The following is a 26,274-nucleotide window of genomic DNA, read 5'->3' as shown; positions in this document are numbered from 1 at the left end:
AGCTCCAGCTCTTCGGGCTCTTCCAGGCCCTTCCTCAGCAGACAGGCTTCCCCCATCCCACTCCATGCAGGGGTCGAGGCTGCACAAGTGATGTGGGCAGCTCATTCCTCAGCAAAGCCTGTGACTGTGCCAGGCTCGCCTTGGGCTCAGCAGTCTTTGCCGTGAGGGACTAGGGTGGGGCTTCTCACAGAAAAGCCTCCTGCTCTGATCCAAGGTTCTTGTGAGGCTTGGGAAGGAGGCCACACCCATTGCTGGGGACAAGGGACAGGCCCTTCTCTCACCCACAGTGTGAACTTGGAGGGGTCGGCGCAGCAGACGCCTTGTTCCCTCCCATCACCACCCCCACCAGCCCCAGGGAGGGGACCCTCAGGGTTCCCTTCCTGCCACATCCATCAGGGCGGCTGGCCAGCTCCGTTTCCTGTGAACACTCTACACCAAGGCTTGATGGCCCTTTCATATTTGCTAAACTTTTTTCGTCTGCTGAGGTCCTTTCATCACCAAACAGTAACTGAAGCATGATGGTGGTCTTAGGGCAGCCTGGGGGATTGGGGGGTTGGGGGGGCCCTGGCTGTACCCCCAACAGTTTGCAGGCTGTATCCCTCAGAGCCAGCACCAGGAAGACCAGGGGTCCAGCCTCCCGGAACGCCAGGAGGGTTAAAGGAGATGACGCTGGTGCTGATCTGGTTGCCCAGCAGAGTGAAGCCTGGGCAGTGAACGGCCTCCATGAAGACGGCATCACCAAGAGGGCCCTGAGCGCCAGGAAAGGCCCGCGGTTCCAGGTGAGACTGGGTCCAGCTGGTCCCTCTGACTCCAGCCTGTAAAACCAGATTCCCTCCTCGGCAAAAACGGCACGTGACCCCAGCTCAGACCAGGGCTGCTGGATAAAGCACCCCCACCCCTGCTGGCCCGTCTGCCACCCGCCTCTGCCTCCGCTTCCCTCTCATCTTTCCTCTTCACTTGCCTTCCCTCTGCCTCATCTCTCCCTGCCTGCCCCCCCACACACACACACACAGACACACACACACATATCATCTCTCCCTGCCCGCCCCCCTCCACACATACACACACACACACACACACACACACACACACACATCATCTCTCCCTGCCCGCCCCCCCCTCCCCACACACATCATCTCTCCCTGCCCGCCCCCCCCCCCCCCCACACACACCCACTCCCGCCCTCGCTGGGAGCGGTGGGACTGTGCGGCTGAGCCGGCACTGTCACCGCAGTACCAGCTGAGTGCTGGCTCGGAGCCTGCTGGGGGGCGTGGGTGCTGTGGCCCAGCGACAGGGCTGGGGACCACCGGCAACGAGGACTGACCGGGGGGCTCCAGCCCGGCATCGGGGAGCTGGAGCGGGAGCCAGGAATGTGAGCTGCCGGTCCCAGAGCACCCACTCACTCCAGACAGAGCTCGGCTGACAGATGAGGCCACGGCTCGGAGAGGTTAACCAACTTGCCCAAAGTCACAGAAGCCACAAGTGTTTCAGCCACGCTTAAGCCTGAGAGGCTGCTAACTGGAAAATCCAGGGAGAGCTCCTCCAAGCTCGAACACCTCCCCCAGAACCCAGGAGAAAGGGCAAGCTTGGCCTATGGCCTCTGAGCCGTGAGTGCCGGTGGGGATAGCCCAGGCAGAGGAAATCGGGAGGAAGGACCATCTGCCTGACGAGAGGCTGCAGCAGGGGCTTGGGGGTGGCGGGGGTGGGGCGAACTCTGAGACTCCGGGCTGCTGCGCCTCGGGAGCCGGCCCACCCTCCCTCAGCTCTTCCTGAAAGGCATTGGGGCAAAGCCCCAGTGTCAGGTTCCTGGCCCCGCACCACAGCTGTCGCCCCCACCATCCCCAGGGACTGCTGCCTTCCCGGCTGGAGGATCTGATCCCTCACAGCCCCACCTCCCTACCCCTGGGCTGGGCCCCCCAGCTCAGAGCATCCCCCTCCCAGACACGAGGCCCCCAGCAGACAGGACACGCTCCATCCTACAGGTGAGGGAAAGGAGTTACCCAGGGTACCTTCCTGGGGCAATAGCCCCAAGAATAAAGGGGCTTCAAAATGGGAGGGGGGCGCTGTGGGAGACCCCGCCCTGCAGTGGGAGACGCACATGCACCTCTACAGGATGTGTGTGCTCAGCGTGCGCTCCTGCATGTTCGGAGCCAACCCCTGACCCTGACCCTCCCAGGCGCGCACGTGCCCTCCTTCCTCAGCTCAGCCTGCCTCGGGCACAGTACCACGTTGTAGAGAAAGCTCCATGTGGGGCAGATAGGGGAGAACTTGCCGCTTTCTCTCACACACCTGCGCACGTACACACACAGGTTCTGGTCACCCAGAAGACATTCACCCACACATGGCAGGCTAATTTAAAAAAACGAAGTTTGGCCCCACCGCACAACATACAGGATCTTACTTCCCCAACCACCGGTTGAAACTTGCACCCTCTGCCTTCGAAGTGCAGTCTTAACCACTGGACCACCAGGAACGTCCCAACACACAGCAAATTAAACAAAGGCCACGCTGACACAGGAAGGTGTTGGATTTCTGGCCAATCTCAATCAGCAATAAGGCCCAGTAGAAGGTCCTAGCAGATGGACCCAACTTTGGAACCAGACCTGTTGTGTGTTTCCTAGCCAGAGATCCCTGGATAGGTCATTCCCGTTCTGGCCTCAGTTTCTCCACGTGTGCAATTCAGAGAGCGGGTGTTGTTGACGTTCAGTTGCTCAGTCATGTCTGACTCTTTGCGACGCCATGGACTGCAGCATGCCAGGCCTCACTGTCCCTCACCTCCCGAAGTTTGCACAAGTTCACGTCTATTGCATCCGTGATGCCAGCCAGCCAGCCATCTAATCCTCGAACACCCTCTCCTCCTGCTCTCAGTCTTCCCCACCATCAGGGACTTTTCCAATGAGTCAGCTGTTCACATCAGATGACCAAACTCCTGGAGCCTCAGCTTCAGCATCAGTCCTTCCAACAAGTATTCAGGGTTGATTTCCCTTAAGATTGACTGGCTTGATCTCCTTGTTGCCCAAGGAACCCTCGGGAATCTTCTCCAGCACCACAATTCAAAGCCATCAATTCTTTGGCGCTCTGCCTTCTTCACAGTTCAGCTCTCACAACCGTACGTGATCACTGGGCAGGTAGCCTTCATCAAATGGACCAGCGTTAGGGGGACAGAAGGGGCAGGAGGATGAGGAGCATCTCTAGGAAGAGTCCCAGGTTGTGTCTATTGCCGAACCCTCCAATGGCCTCCCCTCTGGCCCACTGGTCCATATGTCCAGGCCCCCCTGAAAGGTCCCTGTCAACCCACCTTTCCCCAAACGCAGTCCCAGTCACCCACTATCATGGCACCGAGGGGTAAAAGGCAGATATGCGGTTGGGAGGGCACATCCACTGGAATCTGGGAGGACTTCCCAGAGAGCGATGTTGGTACCGGCCCTGGAAGGAAGGACAGTAGGAGGTGAGGGAAGAGAAGTCCAGGCAGAGGGGACAGCGTGAACAAAGGCATAGACATGCGACAGAGCGCAGGGCGGGGGATGCACCAGTTACTGGCCACGGCACTAGGCGAATTAACACTTACTGAGCCACGCACTGCTCTAGCTCCTGGACATACAACGCTAGACAAAGAGCTCTTCACAAGAGAGGTGGCGTGGTCTGTAGTTACAAGCTTGGGCTTGGGAGCCACTCTGCCTAGGGTTGAATTACTCCGTGTGTGATCTGCGGCAAACTACTTAACCCCTGTGCCTTAGCTTCCTCTTGTAAAACAGAAGAGTAACAGGTAACCTCATAGGTTTGTGTGACGTAAGCTATGGTGATGCATTGAAGGTGCCTAGAACTGTGCCCGGCTCATTAAGTGCCGGCTGGTGGTATTCCGAACAGGCTGGACCACCCCCATCTCTGTGCCAGCGCCTAGCGTGCAAAACCCCCGAGCCGGCGAGATCGGGCAGCAGCGGCCCCTCCTGGCCGCAGAGAGAAGGAAGGGCGTCCTCGGGGCCCTCCCGGCCCTCTTCCTGCAGGCGGGCCGAGAAGCCTCGGGAATGACTCCACCGGCCCAGGTCGCCGAGCGCCGCTCCGAGGCCGCCTCTGCGCACGCACTTCAGCAGGCGGGTAAATGAGATCGTCTCATCTAATTTTCAAACAGCTCTCTGAGGCAGACACAGTTACTGTTTCCCTTTCGCCAGGGGAGAAACTGAGGCTCCAGGAAGGTCGAGTCCCTTGTTCCAAGCCGCTCGGCGAGGGAGCGGCGGCACGCGAAGGCAGGCGAGGGTGGCTGTCCCCGGCCTCGGCTCGGTTAGCCGGCAGCCCGCCCCATCACTGCGGCGTGTGCACGCCGGTGTGCGCGCCCGTTCTGCGCGCGTGTGCGCGCCCCGGGACCGGCCCCGGGGCCAGGAGCGCGGCCGAGGGCTCGAGAAAGGAGGGGTGGCCCCGCGCACTCGCGGGGCGCCAGGGCGGGGCGTGTGCCTGGCCCTGGCCCCGCCCGCCGGCCCCGCCCGCCGACTTCGGTGGGAAGGAGGAGGCGGCGGCGCTGGGCGCGGGGACTCGGCGGCGGCGAAGAGAGCGGAGCCGGAGCCGGACGCCGCCGCCGCCGCCGCCGCCGCCACCGCCACCTGCGCGGCAGTCGTCAAGGTAGGGCGGCCCCGGGCCGCCGGCCACACCTTCCCAGTCTGTGCGCTGTGTGCGCGCTGCGCCTCGGGGCTGCAGCGCCTGGGGAGGGATGCCGGGGCTCGGCGCACCGCGGGGGACCCGGCGGGGCGCGGGGGACCTGGCTTCCAGCCCCTCCGCGTGACCTTGCACAAGGCACTGCTCCTCTCCAGGCCTCAGTTTCCCCATCGGAATAGCGGGCGCAGTGGTGGCACGATCCTCGCCAGACTGTTCGAGCAGGGGCCGCCTCACGCTCCAGCCTCCCGACGGCGCGGGGCCCGCATGGGCACTGTCTGCACGGCCCACCCGGAGTGAGCGCGGCTCCTGCTGGGTGTGGCGGGCCCTACCGTCAGCCTCCCTCCCGCCCCCCGCTAGCGGCCTGGGTGCCCCGCGGGACCCGTGTGGTGCTCTACCCGCTCCTGGCTGAGAAACCTGCGGGGCCTCAGCTTCCCAGCATGAGAAATAGGCAGGGGGAGCGGACACCCCCCGGGTCCCTGTGGAGCCGGCCTGGGCATGCAGGGTGGGGCCGTCAGAGTCTGCCAGCCAAGTCTATCTCGCGGTCTGGGGCGGCGGGAGCCCTGGGTTGGAGGTAGTGGGGCGCTTGGCCCCAGACTTGCCTAGACCAGACCTGTGCAGGCACCTGGATTTAGGGGATGTGTGGAACCTGCCCGCCCCATACCCTTCCCTTCCCTTCCCTTCCCCACCAGCTGCTGACGCCCAGCCGGGTGTCCCGGCCTGCTGTGACAGGGCTAGGTCCACGCCTGGACCCCAGCGGGGCTCCGGCCCCAGGAGAGCCGTGTCTGGGTGCGGCTGGGGCTGGGACAGAGCAGGTGTCCGGGGACTGTGTGGGGCTCCAGGCTCTCCGTGTAAAGAAGAGTCCTGGCATCTGGCCCAGCGCCTTGGTCAGATCCCCTCCGGAAGGTCTTGCTGCGCAGTTGCACGCCCCTTGTTATGGGAATCTCACTGGCTGTGAACAGAGCTACCGCTGGTCCTGCTCTGAGCACGCGGACAGCATCCGACTCCCACCCGCCCCCACCCTGGGGCAGTCCTCTGGACCCTTAGGTCAGCTCACCGCAGGGATAAGCAGCCCCACATCCTTGTTGTTTCTCCTGCTGGAGCTGAGGAGAGCGAAGGTGGGGCCAGGGAGCTGAGGTGTCTGCCCCAGAGCGGGCAGTAGTCAGCCTGGGGCTGGTGCGCAGCCCGCTTCCTTAGGATTTACCTGCAGCTGAGCAGCTGCCTTGGGTCTGGAGTGAGGAGCCAGAGGAGCCGTCTCCAGGCCGTATCCTCCCGTCACCCGCCCTGATCGAGGGCCAGGGCTTCGGGTCCGGGCCTCTGGTCCCCCTTGTCCTCCCGAGAGACCTGTCCCTCACCCGGGAGCTTTCTTACAGCCACAGGAGGGGCGAGGCTGCTGGGGCAGAGGTGCCCGCTGGGTCCTCAGAGGTGTGTGGGCAGAGGGTGGCCACAGCCTTGCTGAGGCTGAGCTACCTCTGGCTGCAAGGCTGGGGCTCTCGGGCTGAAGTAGAGTGACCACGACCTTACCTTCTGGCCATGGTGCAGCTGCACGGGACTTGAGCCCAGATGAGTGTTATCACCCCTTGTAAAAGCAGACTCGCTGTCTGTACTGTCACCCAAGCGTAGCGCCCTGGCACAGCTAAGTGCTACCTATGTCCTGTCATCTCTACCCGCGTATCATCCGGGCTGTTTTCCTGTTCCCCTAGTCCAAGCTGTTTGGGCCTTGATTTAGAGGTATGGCAGATCCTGGGTATTAAACAGTCATCCTAGGCCAATAATTTTAAAATGCACCATGGAATTATGAAATATCTAAGCTGAAAGGAATCTTAAGAAATCATCCCACTCAACCCCGTCATTTTACAGGTAGATATCCTCTGTCCCTGGAGGGGATGTGACTTGTCAAAGATCACACAGCAGACAAGCAACCAGGCCCAGGGGTCTTGATTCCAGGACGTGTGTGTGTGTGTGTGTCTGAAAACACATACCATATAGTAAATGAAAGCACTCTATTTATTCCTATAAAATTAGCAGAAATAAATATAAAAGGATAAAACTCTATGCTGGTAAAGCTATAGGGATTCTCCAGTAGCATTTAATTTTGCAGGGCAATCTGGCAGCTTGTTCCAAAAGCCCATGAAAATGGTCCTAACTTCCGTTTGCCCCTAGCCTTCTACTTTGAGGACTTTGCTGTGAGGAAGTAATTATAGGAGACATGAGTGTAGTGCTGTTATTTACAAGACGTTATGGTGAAGAAGTGCGTGGTGTTTTGCTATGGCTGAAGAAGCATTTCATTTAAAAAGTACAGCTTTTCAAATAGTGATACTGAAGTTTCCATTGCCAGTCTGTCTAACAAAGGAGCAGTGTGGTCCAGAGGAAAAGCCACAAGACTCATGTCAGCATAGGTTCATCGAAGATTCTTCCTCTCCCCATCCTGTGATCTCAGGGCAGTTCCTGCGCTTTTCTATACCTCACTTCCCCTTGTCTGTGAAGTGGGGTAGATTCAGTGATTCCTGAATTTCCTTGAGCTCTTGACAACTCATGTTCTAGACTGAGCAAATCTCTGTAGCAGAAGCCTTTATTAGGAGGAGCAGGGAACACAAGGATAACCAAAGAATGTTCCAGACTCCCTACCCCATGACCCCATCATTAAATAAATCCCCTTAGAGGCAAACAACTAGCTAGCATTTTTCTTCTAGGGAAGGGGTTTCCCTCAGCCTTAGAGCTTTGTTATCTCAAAATGGCCAGAACCTGGATTATTTTAGGGGAGAGAGACTTTCCAGGAGGATCAGAAAATAATTCACCAAGATTCTCCATGTATTATTTTATGTTGCCTCCTTCAGAACAGATTACAGGTGTTTAGCAATCACACCTATTATGAAGGGCCAGGAGTTGGGGAACAAACATTTACTGGACACCTACTGTGTCCTAGGCCTTGAGGTGCCTCCTGGGGGTCTGCAGGCCACCATGGGAAATGTATTAAGTTAAACTATGTGAAAAGGCCAATATCTGGCTATTTTTGACTTACAAGAAATGGCCATTTTATTTGGTTCAACCTAAATGGAAAAATATATAATTAAAAAGCACTGTGTTCCTTACCATATAATTGAGAGATTGGCAGGGTGTGGTGGGGGAAAGAGTGATTACTGTGTAAGCTCAGAGAAGTCATGGAGGAAGAGCATGGGAGCCTTACCTTGAATCATCAATAACAATAATAATCTATCATTTATTGAGTAGTTACCACCTGCCTGACTGTCCTAAGGGCTTCCCATGTGATCATTCAGCGTTTCATTTATTAAACACCTTCACTGCACTAGGCTATTTTCTAGGTATGGTGGGGAGGGGTTCTTGACAGTAAGCAAAATAGACTAAAAAAAAAATCTGTCTTAAAGGAGCTTACAGTCTGACAGGAAAAGAAGACAGGCAAACAATAAAATAGGTGGTGATAAATGAGATGGAGCAAATAAAACATAAGAGCATATTTCAAGCGTGTGAGGGAGGATGAAAGGAAGAGTTGAGGTTTCAAATAGCTGGTGGGGAGAATCACTGAGCAGGTGACCTTTGGGAGAAGGCTTGGCCGGTTCCCGGGGGAAGAGCTGTCCAGGTAGAAGGAATGAGCAGTGCAGAAGCCCTAAGGTAGGACCACGCTGGCACCTTCAGAAGAGCAGACTGGAGTAGTGGGAAGAGGGAAGGGGATACAGGTGAGGGCGATCTGCCTCCTCAGCTCAGCAGGCAGCCCATCCGTCTCATAATCTGAAGGTGAGGGAGGCCCGGGGTCAGATTGTGTACCCCGGCTCCTGCAACATGGAATCCTGGAAGTTTGAAGGAGGTAGGATTTTCCTCTCTTTCATTTAAAGGAGCAGAGATACAGAGAGTTTCAGTGACTTGCTGAAACTGTCTCATAGAGGAGTTAGGGCTTTTGGTCAAGCGTAGTGGGAGCCATGGAAAGCTTTGGACAGGAAAGAGCATGGCCACATTTGAGTGTAAGTGCGATTCTTTTTGGCAAACACAGAGAAGGCTGTGGAAGGAGCCCAGGCCTGGAATGATGAAGCTGGGCCAGGACAGCATGAACCACTGAACATGGGGGCAGAGGATCTGCCGAGCTTGGTCCTTCGGGTGAGATAGGAATCCAAGCCAGAGGAGGAGGAAGAGGAGGAGGAAGCCACACTGGCTTTGGGCCTCATTTATTTCAGTCAGTTAAGTTCAGTTATGTCCGACTCTTTGTGACCCCATGGACTGCAGCACGCCAGGCCTCCCTGTCCATCACCAACTCCCGGAGTTTACTCAAACTCATGTCCACTGAGTCAGTGATGCCATCCAACCATCTCATCCTCTGTTTTCCCCTTCTCCTCCTGCCTTCAATCATTCCCAGCATCAGGGTCTTTTCAAATGAGTTGGTTCTTCGCATCAGGTGGCCAAAGTATTGGAGTTTCAGCTTCAGAATCAGTCCTTCCAATGAATATTCAGGACTGATTCCTTTAGGATGGACTGGTTGGATCTCCTTGCAGTCCAAGGGACTCTCAAGAGTCTTCTCCAACACCACAGTTCATAAGCATCAATTCTTCAGCACTCAGCTTTCTTTATAGTCCAACTCACATCCATATATGACTACTGGAAAAACCAGAGCTTTGACTAAACAGACCTTTGTTGGCAAAGTAATCTCTCTGCTTTTTAATATGCTGTCTAGGTTGGTCATAACTTTTCTTCCAAAGAGCAAGCGTCTTTTAGTTTCATGGCTGCAGTCACAATCTACAGTGATTTTGGAGCCCAAAAAAATAAAGTCTCTCACTGTTTCCACTGTTTCCCCATCTATTTGCCATGGAGTGATGGGGCCAGATGCCATGATCTTAGTTTTCTGAATGTTGAGTTTTAAGCCAACTTATTCACTCTTCTCTTTCACTTTCATAAAGAGGCTCTTTAGTTCTTCTTCGCTTTCTGCCATAAGGGTGGTGTCATCTGCATATCTGGGGTGTTTGATATTTCTCCCAGCAGTCTTAATTCCAGCTTGTGCTTCATCCAACCCAGCGTTTCTCATGGTGTACTCTGCATATAAGTCAAATAAGCAGGGTGACAATATACAGCCTTGACAATTTGGAACCAGTCTGTTGTTCCATGTCCAGTTCTAACTGTTGCTTCCTGACCTGTATACAGATTTCTCAAGAGGAAGGTCAGGTGGTCTGGTATTCCCATCTCTTTCAGAATTTTCCACAGTTTATTGTGATCCACACAGTCGAAGGCCTTGGCATAGTCAATAAAGCAGAAATAGATGTTTTTCTGGAACTCTCTTGGTTTTTCGATGATCCAGTGGATATTGGCAATTTGATCTCTGGTTCCTCGGCCTTTACTATATCTGGCTTGAACATCTGGAAGTTCATGGTTCATGTACTGTTGAAGCCTCTCTTGGAGATTTTTGAGCATTACTTTTCTAGTGTGTGAAATGAGTGCGATTGTGTGGTAGTTTGAGCATTCTTTGGCATTGCCTTTCTTTGGGATTGGATGAACACTGACCTTTTCCAGTCCTATGACCACTGCTGAGTTTTCCAAATGTGCTGGCATATTGAGTGCAACACTTTCACAGCATCATCTTAGGATTTGAAATAACTCAACTGGAATTCCATCACCTCCACTAGCTTTGTTCATAGTGATGCTTCCTAAGGTCCACTTGACTTCACATTCCAGAATGTCTGGCTCTGGGTGAGTGATCACACCGTCATGATTATCTGGGTCGTGAAGATCTTTTTTTTTTGTACAGTGCTTCTGTGTATTCTTGCCACCTCTTAATATCGTGTGCTTCTGTTAGGTCCATACCATTTCTGTCCTTTATTGAGCCCATCTTTGCATGAAATGTCCTCTTGGTATCTCTGATTTTCTTGAAGAGATCTCTAGTCTTTCCCATTCTGTTGTTTTCCTCTATTTCTTTGCATTGATCGCTGAGGAAGGCTTTCTTATCTCTCCTTGCTATTCTTTGGAAGTCTGCATTCAAATGGGTATATCTTTCCTTTTCTCCTTTGCTTTTCGCTTCTCTTCTTTTCACAGCTATTTGTAAGGCCTCCTCAGACAGCCATTTTGCCTTTTTGCATTTCTTTTTCTTGGAGATGGTCTTGATCCCTGCCTCCTGTACAATGTCATGAACCTCTGTCCATAGTTCTTCAGGCCCTCTGTCTATCAGATCTAATCCCTTGAATCTCTTTGTCACTTCTACTGTATAATCGTAAGGGATTTGTTTTAGGTCATACCTGAATGGTCTAGTGTTTTTCCGTACTCTCTTCAATTTAAGTGTGAATTTGGCAATAAGGAGTTCATGACCTGAGCCACAATCAGCTCCCAGTCTTGTTTTTGCTGACTGTATAGAGCTTCTCCATCTTTGGCTGCAAAAAATATAATCAATCTGATTTTGCTATTAACAAATACTTAGTAGCACCTCTTTTGTTTCAGGCACCATCTAAGATTTTAACTGGCCCAGTCAATCTTCAAAACAATCTATAGAATAGTTACTATTACTTATTATTTTTAATGGATGTATTATGTTATATATGAATTATATCTCAATGAAGTTAATTTGCCAAGAAAGTATATTTGTTTTTTCTGTTATCAATACTTGATGATTATAGAGAATTTAGAAAAAAGAGAGGGAAGCAAAACACATCAGTCAGTCTTCTCTTTCTGTCTCAGATAATCAATGTAAATATTTTAGTTGTATCTGCTTTGTCTTTTTTTCCACTGTTATCCCCATTTTGCAGATAAGGACACTGAGGCCCAGAGTGGTTGGGCAGCTTGCCCGGGGGGTCATACATTTGGGCCCATATCATCTGACTCCAGTGTTCAGGGTCTTAATCACTGAGCTGCGTTGCTGTAGGCAAACTAGAATGTCCGTTGGTAAGTTCCATGGGGACTCACGGCCCCCACTCACCCACCCCCAGCGTCATTTCACAGACAGGGAAGTGAAGGCCCGGTGAGAGATGAGGCCTTGTTTAGTTAGCGTCGCTCAGCCAGTTGGGAGCAGACATGTGAGATCTCATTCTAAGAAGAAACAGGGAGCTGAGGATTTGTAGCGTTGATGGGACAGCTGCTTCCAGCTTGGCCTTGAGCCCAGAGCTTGCAGGGGGCTGGCAGGTGCCATGACCTGCTCATACAGAGTGCCGGGCATTTCCAGGGCAGGCCTGCCTTCCCCGGGCCCAGGAGGCTTGCTCTGTATCAGGCCTTGCTGGGAGGGACCAGGGCAGGGAAGGAGAGGCTGGGATCTTGCGAAGGCGGCAGGCCCCCTGGGAGTTGTCTCTGGTTCTCTGACTGTGCATTTACTTCTGACGCTGGTGCCAGCCAACTCCCCGGGCCGCCTGCTGCGGGGGATGCAGCCCTGGCTTCCGATCCCAACGCAGCCACTGGGTGAGCTGCAGGCCGGGATCCTTCCCTCCCCACCTGCTAGCTGCAGGACTAAGGACATGTAGATGGAAAGTTCTGGCCCAGGGCGTAGCGCATGGAAGAGCTCAGTGGAGAGCCAGCTGCTCTTGCTGTTCCTAGGGCTCCGCCAGGGTGTGGGCCCAGGCCGGGGGACTAAGCCTTCCCAGCCGGAGCCCCCGTCTCAGCGCCCCCCTTCACACCTGCTTGGCCAGGGAGGCCTCGCCAGTGCAGGAGGAGACGGAAATGGACCCCACGCAGAGGCTTGGAGTCTAAGATGGCAAGCAACAAGGAGCACAGTGGAACAAAAGAGCCCTCTGAAGAGGGGGGAGACCTGTCCTGGTCGATGGCACGCTCCGTAGGCAAGTCCTGGCCCTTCTTTGTACCCCTTGTCCTCTTCCGTAAAGTGGGGAGGGCATTTCCTGCCTTAATAACCGTAACCATCTTCATTCCATCTGTTGGGATCTGTTATCCTCAGCAGCCACCTGTTGAGGTTTTACTGTGCCTGGGGAGTAAGGATGGGAATAAGCCAGACCCATCAGTGTCTTCAAGGGCACGTGTTCTGGTGAGGGGCTCAGTTCAGATGGGGAAGCCCCAGAGCTGTGGGCCTGCAAGGAGGGGCATCTAATGCAGCCTGGGGAGGCGGGTAGAGCGGGGAGGCTGCCTGGAGGAAGTAATGCTTGGGCCAGGTTGTTAGTGGGATTTGAAGTTGGCCAGACTCTGAAGGGGAGAGAAGCGAGAAAGGTCAATGGGTAAATTGCCCCACCTCTGAGCCTCAGTCTCCTCATCTGTAAAATGGGGATAATAAACACCTGCTTTGCTTAATGAATACGGTGGTTGTGAGCTCCCAAACTGGACCGAGAACATGCGAACACTCAGTAAACTGTGAATGCCAGGCACCTGTTCACTGCTGTTTACTATGCTTGCTGAAGTCCCCAGGGCTTAGGGAAACACCGGGGCAGCAGGAGAACGAGTCCAGGAGAACATTCGGTCTGTTCTCAAAGGTCTGTGGCCAAGCCCAGCAGGGGCAGACAGCCACTATTCACCTCACAGCCTTGATTTCAGCGTTCCAGGATGTCTCTGTGCTGGGGTGCGGCTGTGCTTTGAGGAGGCCCTGGGGGTGACTGCCATCCAGTCTCAGCCCTGTCCTGAGGAAGGGGGGCACGTGTCCATAGGAACCTCCCAGGCCATAAGCATTGCACCGTGTTAGAGGCTGGACGCCCAGGCCAGGCCGCAGGGGCCTGATCCAGGGGGCGGTAGGGACCTGCCAGGTGAAGGGATGGAGCGGATGGGGGGCGCCATGAGGTCACCAGGGAGAAACCAGCTTGTGTAGTGAGAGGTCTGCGAATTTGTCTTCCCTGGAAAATCAAGGAAAAGAGCCTGGAGTATGCAGTATGGAAAGAGTATGGAGTGAGTCCATTTTGGTGTGAATATGAAGAAAGACTAGATCTACACACATGTACATACAGAAAAATTTTCAGACCGACACACATCAAGCTGGTTGATTATCACTAGATGGCAAAATTTGTTTGTTTTTTTTTTTTTTTCTGTATTTTGAATTTCTTTGTGGTAGACGTTTTATTTCTATAAAGAGGTGGCTGTATGTAATGTGTGTTAAAGGGGAATGTAGATGGTACAGTAATCAAGCCAGTCTCCTGTCTCCAGGCTGGACGGTTTAAGGAGGTACCCGCAGCATGAGGACTTGGGTAAAGCCTAGGGAGTGGATCCTTGGTGCTGATCTTCCAGAACAGTTGAGGGCAGGGGCCAGGGATGGCTTGATGTAGGTATCACACGGGAGGAGAGGTCTCCGGGGGTCTCCAGAGTGGTTCCCAGGGCTCTCTTTTGGGACAAAGACTAGAAGTTTAGGTCAGCAGTCAGCATTATGACCAACTGCCCAAAGCCAGGGACCCCGGGTGACATCAGCAGAAGCATAGAGTCAGATCCAGAGAAGTGAGGGTCCTGCTGGAATTTGGGCTGTCCCCCAAGTGGGACTGGGCCAGCTGGGAGCCGTCCAGAGGCCGCCAGGCTGGGGAGGAGCCTGTGCTCTCAGATTCCGCGATGCTCCAGGCTTCTGCCTCAGCGTGCCAGACCCCAGAAGACCCTTTGTCCTCAGTGAAATGTATTCTCAACCTTTGGTCCCTGGGACTCTCACAGACTGTCCCACCTCTTTGCAAAGAGAATAGAAAAATTGAGCTACTGAGCTACTTCATGGAATGCAAAGCACCGCCTGTTGTAAGATACACCATTATTTTTTTTTTTAGAAGTTTTGAAAACTTTTATTTTATATACAAACAGCTAGTATTATTTCCGCCTAAAGTTGATGTGCTGGATGAGCCATCTAAGGAAGTTCAGTTAGTCCAACTTAATGAAGCCGATGTCCTTCGAATACTGGCGGAAACACTGGCGGCACATATTGAGGCCGTATTTCCGGATCAGACCGTGCTGGTTTGAGCAGACCCGGCAAGAGCGAGAACCCCGGCCGAATTTTCTCGGATGGCTCCAGTAGAGCTGCTGGTGACCCATGTTGCTTTCTCGGCTGCAACGAGGTAAAAGCAAGATACACCATTATTTTATAATCCATTAGGAAGAAAAAGGGCAAGCAGTTTAACTATAAGTTGCATCCCAGTTTCAGAGATGTTGAAAACTGTGTGTCTTAGAATTAGTTAAATAGAACATGTGACCAGCCCCTGCCTATATTCTTGATTTACTATATATCCACTCATTTAATACATGCAGCAACCTAGTACCTAGATATTCTTGGCCTCTTTCTACAGACGAGGAAACCGGGGCCCAGAGAATTGGCTTGCAAGATCACACAGTCAGCCAGAGGTAAAACTAGGGTTCGAACCATGTTCTCACTGGATTCACCACTTTCTCCTAATCCAACTCCACAAAGACCAACTCCTGAGCTCTGACTGTTGGCAATAATGTTCAGCAGAGTAAACATATTGTCAGTGCAGAAATGCCCTGGTGGACTGGCCGTTAAATGCCGGGTGCTCTGAGTAATGGGGGTCCTGGAGGAGGGCTGAGGAGCTCATGGACAGGAAGGAGGCTTGAGAGCTTGCTGGCTGAGTCATTAATCTCATCCTTGTTATGACCATTTCTAAGAGTAGGTTGGCCCATGGCCTGCCCTGAAGAGAGACTGCAGAGGCCTGTCCCACACATATAATCCTAGAACCTCACCTAGACTGGCCCAGTCATTCATTTCCTAAATAAGTAATTCTTCAATTGAGTTACTTGAACAAGACCTTTGTTCATATATTGATCACTTTCCGCATCACGCAGCTCAGTGCTAGGGATATCACACAGAGCAAAACAGATAACCTCGGGGTTGCCGCAGTGAGCTCACGGATCAAAGGAGAGTTGGGCAGTAACCAGAGAGTCCCACAAAACCTGGAGAAGGGAGGGCATATGGAGCATGCAGGGAGGAGAAATGTGCCTAGTCCAGGATCACTGCAGAAGGCTGTTCTTAGGGAAGGACTTTTGAGCCGAGATCTGAAAGATAAGCAGGGAGTAGCCAGGTGAGGGTGGAACATGCTTCATGAGAGTGGAACACGCTAGACCAGAGAAACAGCCTGTGCAAAGGCCCTGAGGCTGGAGGAAATGGACTGTTGAGGAATTCAGAGCCCCAAGTGTCTGTAGCTCAGATCCCTGACCAAGGTGAATCTGGAGAGGTAGAGTGAGCCAAACCTTTCAGGCCTTGCAGCACTGGCCATGAAGTGGCGTGGGCAGACTTCCATCTTTTTTTTTTGGTTGGGCCTTGTCTTGGCTGTGGCACACGGGCTTTATTTGCCCTGTGGCTTGTGGGATCCTAGTGTCCCGACCAGGGGTCAAACCCATGTCCCTTGCATTGGAAGGCAGATTCTTAAACCACTGAATCACCAGAGAAGTTTGAATTTCCATCTTTTGAAAAGATCAGGGGCAAGGTGTTTGATATCCAAGATTGTGCGACCAGGTAAGAACACAGTGGTAGCCGTGGGCATGGTAGCCCATGTGGATGGTTTAAGAGATGTTTAGGAGGTGGAGGAGGGATGGTGAATGATGGATTGGCTTTAGATACAAGGAGAAAGGGGCTTTCCGGATAGCTTAGTGTTAGAGAATCCGCCTGCCAATGCAGGATAAGTGGGTTGCATCCCTGGGTCGGGAAGATCCCTGGAGGAGGAAATGGCAACCCACTCCAGTATTTGTGCCTGGAGAATCCCAGGGGCAGAGGAGCCTGGCAAGCTGCGGTCCGCAGAGTCGCCAAGAGTCACACACAGCTGAGCGACGGCACTTGCACGCATGTGGAGGGCGCCGCTGGGATCGCACCTCCCCGCTGCGCCTTTCACAAGGCCTGACTCACAGAGGATCGGTGCTGGGGGGACAGGAGTGGTGGAAAAGGACCTCACCTTGTGGGTTTTCGTCTGTTTTTCGTCTGTTTTTTTACCCCAAAGTGTTTAGATATCCTGGTTCAGCCAGCATCAGGGTTTTGCCAGATGATAATGAGAGAAGTCAGGAGGAAGAAAGGTTTTATGGTGTCCTTAAGAGTGAGACGACAGACCACAGAACTGGCTGGAAGAAAGAGCGTGGAGAATGGGCAGGTGGGGTAGAGAAGGTAGAGGAAGCCAGTGATGGAAGTTCTCCCGGGTGCAGGTGTCTGCGGTGGGTGAAGCCTGGCCCGATGTCCCGGGTTGCTTGGGACAAGGAATGGCCATCGTGGTATGCCCATATCACAGGGCCCAGACACCATCCTGCAAGCTGGCCTTTCAGAAAAACGAGCCAAGCCTGAGGGATTATGTTGACCTGGAGAGGGCCCTCTGGTCCAAAGCTCTCTCCTTGAGCCTGAGCCTGTTTTTATTGATCCATCGGGGCTGATGACAGAGGGTGGGTCACGTCTGGAGGTGCCAGTAAGCTGGAAGCAGGGAGGATGTGGTCAGCAAGGGGTGCTTGAACTAGTGGCTCTGGAAGTGGGCCGGACTGTTTCAGTCGTGGGGCCTCGTCTGAAGTCGCACAGCTGAGAAGTGACTCCCTGGTGCGGTTTTCTGTGCTGTGGATTCCAGATCTCAGAGGGTGATCCCTCTCACTTATCTTGCTCTTGAGCTGGGAACACGACACTGCTTACTCTGCATCTTGGGAGGACAGTCATAGCCAGCTGGGGGATGGCTGGAACTGCGCGGGGGAAGACTTCCTGGAAGAGAAAGCATCTAAGCTGGGCCTTGCAGCAGCTGGACCTACAGAGTGGTAAGGAGGGAGGTGTTGGCCAAGGAACAGCAGAGGCCAAGGGTTGGCGCGGCACCCTGAGCCTGTTTGGGATGTGGTGAACATGCAGTCTGGTCTGACTCAACCCAAAGGGGATGGTATCAGATGCTGGCCAGACACCAAGGGCAGAGAGGTGGGAGCAGCCTACGCTGGCAGGAAGGGATGCTTTATCACCGACATTGTTTAGAACTGTAGGCACATCATGATAATGAAGCCGGGCTTTTTGTTGATTTTATTATTGTTTTTAAGTTCTCTGTAGAAAAAGCACCCCTTTACTTTCTACACCCAGCTGACTGCTCAGCTCCCTACTGCCTTTGTCTCTTTGCCGCCCCGGCTTCCCGTTTGCAGCAGGAGGGAAGAGAGCCCTAGAGACAGGAGCAGGATTCTAGCCAGTGCCTCAGAAGGCCCAGGGTCCACGCCTACAGATGCCCACCCCCTTACCAGGCCTGGGGACCACTGTGCTGCGGAGCCCCAAGTCCTCCGGTGCCCTGGGCTGCAGTTGGCGGTCAGAGGCAGAATGCTTGGGCTCTGAGGGCACCCCAGGTCTCACCCTCCTAAACAGAGCCTTCCAGAGTCATAAGGACAGTAGTAATACACTTTGGGATTACTTCCCCGTAGAGAGATGTTGCCGGGACCGCATGGGCACTCAGACAACAGCTGGACCTGATTAGTCCCATTTCACAGATAACAAAACTGAGGCTTCAGAGTGACTCTCAGAACCGGGGCCTACTGAGACACCGTGTCTTCCATGCTGGTAGCACTTGTGACCTTTGCTGAGATGCGCATCTCCCTGCCACCCAGCAGGTGACCTTACATCACAAGAGAGGCAGCCCCAAGGGTGAGAGGTCACGGAGCTGCCGATGGCCCAGTGAGAGAGGCCGCAAGGGGCTGACTGTGGCCAGGACAGGGAGGTATTAGCGGCAAGAACTAGAGATTTGCATTCCCTCTGGGATCGGCCACTGACCAGCCTGGTGACCTTGGACCAGTTACAGCCCTTGCCGGGTCTTTGTTTCTTCGCCTGCAAAATGAGGGGTTCAACTGGTTGATCCCTCCCGTCCCTTGCAGCCTCAATATCTTCTCTGAGCATCTCCCTGTCTTCTATTCTGGTGGTATCCAAGACAAGGTATGTAAAATGCTCAGTGCAGTGCAGGAAAAAATATTATCTAAACAAGAAAATAATTCAAGTTTGCTATCATTTGCCGGGTGTAGACACGCTGACCCCCTCTCCAGGAAGGGGTCAGGCAGACTCATGTCTCCAAAAGTCCCTGAGAAAGGGGTGATAAGGATACCTCACTCTTTAGTTCATTTTAGGCAGGTAATAACTAATTAACCTGGTCCATCAATTCAGGTCATTCTAGATTAATTAATCCAGATTGGATTTGTGGATTATATTGACTAGTTTTAACTAAACTAACCCTCAATAAATGGGCAAGGGATTTTAAAAGATTCCTACCAGGACACTGAATTGTTAGCAATTCTGATAATGCTAGTGCGTGAGGATAAGAGAATGAGAGAATGAACACTTGCTTTTTAGCACAATCAATTCATCACCCACAAGGAAAGGAAAAAAAAAACAACCATGAGACAAGAAGTCAGTCCAAGATTTTTTGAGGGGGAGGACACTATTCGAGGTAGAGATTTAGTCACTCTGGTTAATATTAAATCTTGCCTCTTGTATAGATTGTACCTTATGTCTATTAGTGATGGTTAAGTGCCTAAATTTTAGTCACTCAGCCGTGTCCAACTCTTTGGGACCCCATGGACTTTAGCTTGCCAGCCTTCTCTGCTCCAGGCAAAAATACTGGAGTGAGTAGCCATTCCCTTCTCCAGGGGATCTTCCCGACCCAGGGATCGAACCCACATCTCCCACATTGCAGGTAGATTCTTAACCATCTGAGTTGCAGGGAAGCCCATGGTTACTTGTATGTAATATATGTGGGTGGGTGAGCCCAGTCTTCTTCCCTTTGATGAAAGTAGTAAATGATCAAAACATTTAGGGTCCCACTGCTCTAACTTCCTGGTCTTTTCGTTGCTGCTGCCATTTCTGACAAACCACCACGTTTGTGATCATCCTTTGTTTGAGTAGGATGCGATTTCTTCATTCTTCTTCCCGTGCCAGGGGCAGAGACTCTGAGACTACCTCTGGGTCTGTCTCCAACTAGGAACTTAGAAAATATGAGTTGATGTGCTTTAGTTTACCCTTCATGCTCTGCTGGACTTTCTAGCCGCAAAGACTTGGGGTCTGTCTCCTCTCCTTATCCTAAGGAGCCCCATCTCTCCCAGTCTGAACCTCACTCTGGAGAAAGACAGCCCACCTTCCAAAGGGCTGAGCCTTGGGAGGCCCTAGCTAGGGGATATGACCCTCGGCCTCACAATTAGAAGACCTTCCCCAGCTATCCTTGGAATTTGTTCCTTCAAGAACAGCAGCACAGATAAGCAATAAAATATTTGACACTGTATCCGGACGCAGGATCAAAGGAGACTTTGTTCTGCGTCTTAGAGGACTCTGCTAGACCTGAGGGCTGCAGGCCTGGGTCCCGCTCCTGGCTCTGCCCTGTGTGGGGGGCCCTAGGCACAGTAAGTCAGTTTCCCCATCTCTACCTCATGATCTCTGTGGGGTCTGGCCAGTTCTGCTTCTCTGAGATGCAAAGTCTGGGATATTTTTGGAGACCTGCTCTGCTGAGTGGTTCTTAGCCTCCATCTGGAGGGTTTGGCTATGATCCTTCCAAACGGGGTGAGAGATGGAGACAGCTGCATTACTGGGAGGTAACGAAAATGGGGAGACGGGAAACTGAGTCACACAAGAAACTCCCCAACCTGGAGCAGAGCCACCCCAGGGATAGGTGATCAGGTGCCTCACGTCGCTGGAAGGGCCACTGTGGGGCAGAGAAACGGATGTGGTTGGTGGGGCTTCAGGGATGGAGACAGGGCCGTGGGGGAAATTGTAGATTTCCGCTCAGTAAAAGGAGGAAGTCTTAACCGTTGAGCTCTTCTGTTCCCGGAAGGGGTGAGCTTCTCCATAGTAGAATGGGGCAAGCCTAGATCTGCAGACTTTTCAGATGGAATGGTGTGGAGAGGAGAGCAGAGAGCTGGGCTGCATGCCCCTCTGGGTCCGACCCTGGCGGTCCTGGGATGCTGCGTCTGCTTCTTGCCTCCAGATCTAATAAGATCATTTGACAGACGGAGTTAGTGGGCCTGGCTAAGAATTAGATTAGATAAGAATTAGAGCTTTAGATTCGAAATCTTCACTGAGGGTGGGGGAGGGGTGAAAGGCTGCCTCTGTTTTCCTCCAATTAAGGAGATTTTCCTGGCTCTGAGCACAGATGACCCTCCCATCCCTGGATCTTTAGGTCTTTAGGTGTTGCCTCTTTGAAGAGAAAAGGAACATGGGCTCTTTGTGCTTCTGGTTTGGTCTGTAAGCCCTGTTCAAAGTCCTGACTCATTTTTGCTAAATGTTTATTTCAATCCATCAATACACGTAAAGAGTTTAAAACCGTGCCTCCTCATGGTGAGTAGTCAATAGAAGTTATCAGTTATTTTTTTAATTATTTTTTATTGAGTATAGGCGTCTTAAAATATTTTATTAGTTTCAGGTGTACAGCATGGTGATTCAATATCTTTATGTAGATTATACTCCAGTTAAACTTATTAAAAAATAATAGCTGCATTTTCCTGTGCTGTGCAATATACCCCGGGTGCTTGTTTATGTTATCCGTAGTAGTTTGTGTCTCTTAATCCCATGCCCCACCTCCCCATTCCGTCTCCCACCGGAAGTCACTAGTTTGCTCTCTATGTCTGCGAGTCTGTTTCTGCTTTGTTGTGTGCATTCTTGTGTTTTAGCATAGTGCTCTAGGTCCGTCCCACGGTGTAGCCGCTGTTACTTACTTTGAATTTATCTTGCATTCGACTGAGCGACTAACACTGTTTTGACTTCCCTGGTGGCTCAGACTACCGGTAAAGAATCTGCTTGCAGTGGAGGAGACCCGGGTTCGATCCCTGGGTCGGGAACATCCCCTGGAGTAGGAAATGGCAGCCCACTCCAGTATTCTTGCCTGGAGAATTCCATGGACAGAGGAGCCTGGTGGGCTACAGTCCATGGGGCCACAAAGAGTCGGACACGACTTAGCGAGTAAGTACCGTGTGCCAGGCACTGTGAGTGCTTGGCAGACATGGATTCACTTACCAGTTACCACCCCATTTTATAGACGGAAACCCTGAGGTCTGGAGAGGTTGACTGACCTGTCCAAGGTCTTCCCGCTGGTGTGAGGAGGTGCTGGTCTTCAAGCCCAGTCGGCGGGCTCCCGACCGTGTCTGTAACCACTGCTCTGCCGCCTCTCCACGTGGTCATGTCGTACAGTAAAGAAGGAAACAGCTTTGCCTTGATTCTCCCTTCAGTGCCTCCCTAAAGCCCTACGAGGGTCTTGGGCAGGGATGCACGTTCGAGTTTTATGGCTGGGGCACTGGGGCCCAGAGAGGGACAAGGACTAAGCAGGGTCACGCAGCAAGCGAGGGCAGAGCAGCCTGGAGCCCAGCCCCTGGCGTCAGTAAGCGGGCACCTTCCCTGGCCAGGGCAGGCCTCCAGCCGCAGCCTGCTCACGGAGGGCTCTGCCCCTCAAGGGGCCCCTTCCTTCACCACGAGGAGCAGGCCCAGCAAGCCAGAGGGAGGTCGCGGGGAGGCCCACCCTCTTCCCGGAGCGGGGCGAGGCTGTCCTGAAGGCAGCTGCCTGGAAAAGCAGTGAGGAGCCTCCCCCACGGGCCCTTCTGTGCGAGGCCTAGGCAGAGGAGGCCCTGACGAGCCCGGAATGAAAGGGTGCGGGGGAGCCAACCTGCCCTGCGCCCCCTGAAGTCACACCAGGGACCAACTCTAAGGACAGAGTTCGGGGAGCGCTGAAAAAAGCAGGAGCTCCCCGGGAAAACAAGCGTGGGGGCCGAGACGGAGACCGTGGAGGCGTGCGGGGGCGCTGGGCGCTGGTCTGGCCGGGGCTGCTGGGCTTTCCTCTTTCTCTTTTCTTTTTATTGTGGTAAAATACACAGAACATCACATGTATCACCTTAACCACTTTTAAGTGTCCCGTTCTGTGTCATGAAGCACATTCATTTTGACTGCCCACAGCCTGCTCTGGGGCTTCCCAGGCGGCCCTCATGGTAGAGAAACCTCCTGCTAACGCAGGAGACAAGAGATGCGGGTTCGATCCCTGCATCGGGAAGATCCCCCTGGAGGAGGCATGGCCACCCACTCCCGTGTTCTTGCCTGGAGAATCCCACGGACACAGGGGCTTGATGGGCGACAGTCCACAGGGTCCCACAGAGTCAGACACGACTGAAGCAGCTTAGCACGCCTGCACTCGCCGCCTGCCCTGTTCGTTGGTTTTGATTTGACTTTTAATGTTTTCTTTTTTGTTTTGTGTCCTGTTCTTGAATGGTTTTCTTCCGTGTGTGGATGAAACGTGAGCTCTCAGGGCTAACCCATCATGTTAGCCAAGGGACCACACGTAGGACGCTGACACAGTCTGCCCTGAGCCAGCTGCTGCTCCGAGGCAGTGGAATCCTTGTGATTCCCCTAGAAGGTGGTTTCTGGTTTTGACCCTAGTCTGCAGTTAAGGAGACTGGGACGCAGAGAGATCCTGGGTCTTCCTCACACCCTCACCGCTCTCGTCTGTGCGCCCCGGTTCCTCGAGGCCTCGCTGTGTGCCGAGGCGAGGGTCTCCATCCCCCCACCGGCCTCATCTCACGGCGGCCTGGCTGTCGGAGGGGCCGTGTGCTGCCGAGACACCGGGAGCTGAGCTGGGCCACCCGCCCTCGATGCTTGTTATTCAGATGGCCGTTCAGAAGCTGTGAGAACACCTGCCCAATTCTTGATGCTGGCCTGAACTGCATTTGTGCGTCGGAAGAAGACCCGAGAGAGAAAGCCCAGGACCGTGGCCCCCGGGAGCCCCGAGTTAGGAGGTCAGGTTCCCCCGCGTTGTGTAACCTCAGCAAAGTGCCTCCGCCGCTCCCAGCTGAGTGCAGCTTGCTGCCTCCAGGAAGCGGGGCTGGTTCTCCCCGCCCCACGGTGGTTCTGAGGAGTGAATTGAACCATGAATGGGAAGGTCTCTAGATCACGGAGCAGGGCTGTAAGGCGGTGGTTCTCACCGTGGTCTCTGAGCCAGCTGCATCAGTGCTACCCGGGAACTTGCTAGAAATGCAGGATTCTCAGGGTCTACCCCAGACTTGCTGAATCAGAAACTCAAGGATGGGCCCAGCAGTCTGGGTAGTAATCAGCTTTCCAGGAAGCCCTGATGCGCTCTCAAGTCTAGAACCACCGTTAGAGAGATGGTCTTCATTGCGCGCTCGGGCTTTCCGTCGCGATGCCCTCCCTCACTGCAGGCCCGCAGTTCCCGGCGTGTGGGCTTCAGGAGTTGCAGCTCGTGGGCTGTTTCTCCGTGGCTCTTGGGATCTTCCTGGAACAGGGATTGAACCTGGGTCCTCTGTTCTGGCAGGTGGATTCCCAACCCCTGGACCCTCAGGGAACGCCTTGTGGGAGAGATTCTTACAAAGTGTAGATGAGATACTGTCCCAGGTCCTGGCAGAGTCAGTCCCGGAGCAGAAGGGCCTCCTCAGCCGGAGGTGCTGACATCTCTCCTCCACTCTTTGTCCTGCACTGGATCGCCCACCCCCCTCCCCTCCCTGGCCTGCAGGACCAGCCTGAACAGATGTGGGCAGAGTCCAGTGAGGCTGGAAACAGGGAGAAGGCCTCACCGTCCTCTCCTGGCGTCTGTTGCAGACAATGCCTGGGGAATGGATTAAGGCTGTGCAGGGGCATTTATCTCCAGGTGGATAAGTAAGTGGGGGGAAGCAGGTAGGAATTTTCCATCACCCTCCTGTGTGTGTGTGTGGCTTGACCAGGAAATGAAATATTGGGCTACCCAGGCTCAGGCAGGAGCAGGCAGCCCTGCGTCACACCTGGGGACTCTCTCCACAGAGACGGGTTGAATGATGGAAGGAAGCTATTTTTCTGATTTAAACTCCAGCTGCTGAGAAGTGGCCCGGGAATGGGCTCGAGGCAGGGTCTCCTGACTCAGCGTTTCTCTCAAAGAGCTGAGGTCTGGGGGTGCTGGGGGGGCAGTCAGGCCTTGACCCCTGGTCAACCGCCCGCCAGCTCTTCCCTGGTCAGTGAGGCTCCTCTCCTCCTGAGTCCAGACAAGGAAGGCCTCAGAATCCTCCTCATCTCATCGTGCCCCACAGCCCCTCCAGCAGATGGGAGCCAGGAATGAAACGAACCCACTCATTTCTTCCTTGAACACAGCCCGTAGTTGAGGAAGGAAAATTCTTGCCCTCCTGATCTGCCTCAGCCGCAGCAGGCCACACCCTGGTTACAGACTTTGACACCTGACCCTCCATGGACCCAAGTGCCAGCTCAGCGGGTGTTCAGAGCCTCGCCCAGCCAGCGTCCGGCCCTCACTCACTCAGTCGGTTGCTCAGTCGTGTCCGACTCTTTATCACCCCATGGACTGTAGCCCACCAGCCTCCTCCTCTGTCCGTGGAATTCTCCAGGCAGGAATACTGGAGTGGGTTCCCATTTCTTCCTCCAGGGGATCTTCCCAACCCAGGGACCAAACCTGCGTCTCTTGCGTCAGCAGGCGGGTTCTCCACCACTGCGCCTCCTGGGAAGCCCTCAGCCCTCATTGCTCCTCTGCGTTTGCGCAGGCCCCAGCTGAACTGGACCCTCGGGTGCCCTGACGATGCCTTTGCCTGCCCATCCCGCCCTGTGAACCCTGCTTCGCCCTCACTGAGCCCTCCCGCTGCAGCGCGGGCCCTGCTGTGTCCTGGGCTTGCTCTGCTCAGCCTCGAAGGCTGGGATCAAACAGAGCCTCCTGGTGGTCCTCACCCCTCACTGGGTTTCAGTCTCCCCACTGCCCTGAACTGAGCTCGCTGGCCTTTCCCTTCAGTCTGGGCTCCCGGCGGGGTAAGCATTGTTCCTGCCTCTGCCCTACAGCATCTGTTGCAGGCGGGGCTCAGAGAGGGTCCCAGGGATGCTTCCTGGGCTCACTCTGGGCCCCAGATCCCTGCAGCTGGGCAGGGTGATGTGTGGGTCCTCTGACCACAGAGTTTAGGCCCCCTGGCTGGGTGCCCATCCCAGGATGGGGCTGCTTCAGCCCTACCCCTGGGTCACCGTGGGGCTCTGAATGAGGCATTTTCCCTCTCTGGGTCTCAGTGTCCCTCTCTGTCCAAAGACAGGTTCAGAGGCTCTGCCAGAGGGTGGACAGTTGAGCAGGAAGTGAAGCTACCAGATTTTCAACCTCCAGGAGGCATCTTTAAAAAGTCTCTGTGACCCTTGTCTCTCGAAACTCCCAGATAAGGAAATTGTGGGGCAATAAATCTTTGTGGAGTTTGGGTTGGGGCCTGGCCAGGGGGCACAGACAGGAAGCAGCCCTGCTCTCTATCTCCAGAGGTCAAGGTAGGAACAGCTCTGGGGCCTGGGGCAGCAGCCAGGCTCACAGTCCCACTGCCCTCACGGCCCAGGGCCTGGCGCCTGCAGGCTGCAAAACCCTCAATGAATGGTTCTAACAGGTGGGTAGGGCAGAGGCATTACCATTTTATGAGTAGACACACAGAACCCAAGAGGGGACAGGTTTGCCCAAGGTCATGTAGCAAATTGGCATCAGAATTAGGACTCTCCAGCCTGACCAGCAAACCTCCCGTGGAAGTGACAGGGCCCGTCCCCGGCTCCCAGTCCCCAGAGAGGTGTTCGGGAGAGGCCTGTGGAGTGAGCGAGCGCTCAGAAGAGCAGCTAGGGCTTCTCGTCCTGGGTACCCGCCTGTGAGGTCTGGCCTGTGGGTGGCCAGAGCTGAAGGGAGAGGACCATTTGGCCTTGGATGGCTTGGATGAAAGAAGGAAGGAACACAGGGAACAGAACAGGGGAGATGGAATGAAACATCCATCAGCTGAGCTTCTCCTTAGTACTGAAGCCAAGTAGGACCCTGTGAGCCCCCCCGGGTCTCACCATAAGCCTTTCTGGCTCCC

The 26,274-nt window shown here is 53.9% G+C and overlaps 2 protein-coding genes across 4 annotated transcripts in view; one reads left to right on the top strand and one right to left on the bottom strand.

Annotated features, from left to right (window-relative positions):
- The first annotated feature begins 713 nt into the window (after positions 1-713).
- CORO2A (coronin 2A) overlaps positions 714-26,274 on the top strand; it is a 64,943-nt gene continuing 39,382 nt past the window's right edge. Inside the window, exon 1 of one of the 3 annotated variants that reach the window (XM_065907830.1) lies at positions 714-779. The gene's annotated coding sequence lies outside the window, so the exon portion shown is untranslated. Of the gene's footprint in view, positions 780-2,483; positions 4,096-4,483; positions 4,615-26,274 lie in introns of those variants that run through there. The other 2 variants (XM_065907829.1, XM_065907827.1) reach the window with 2 other exon arrangements.
- Positions 14,328-14,565, bottom strand: LOC136148698 (small ribosomal subunit protein uS14-like). Its single transcript, XM_065908389.1, has one exon. The coding sequence runs from the start codon at positions 14,554-14,556 to the stop codon at positions 14,386-14,388; it is 171 nt and encodes a 56-aa protein (XP_065764461.1). The 5' UTR covers positions 14,557-14,565; the 3' UTR covers positions 14,328-14,385.

This window comes from Muntiacus reevesi, chromosome 17, assembly GCF_963930625.1.
Source record: "Muntiacus reevesi chromosome 17, mMunRee1.1, whole genome shotgun sequence".
NCBI classification, from domain to species: Eukaryota; Metazoa; Chordata; class Mammalia; order Artiodactyla; family Cervidae; genus Muntiacus; species Muntiacus reevesi.
The sequence above is the reverse complement of the archived record's forward strand: the minus strand, read 5'-3'. Positions and strand labels throughout refer to the sequence as shown.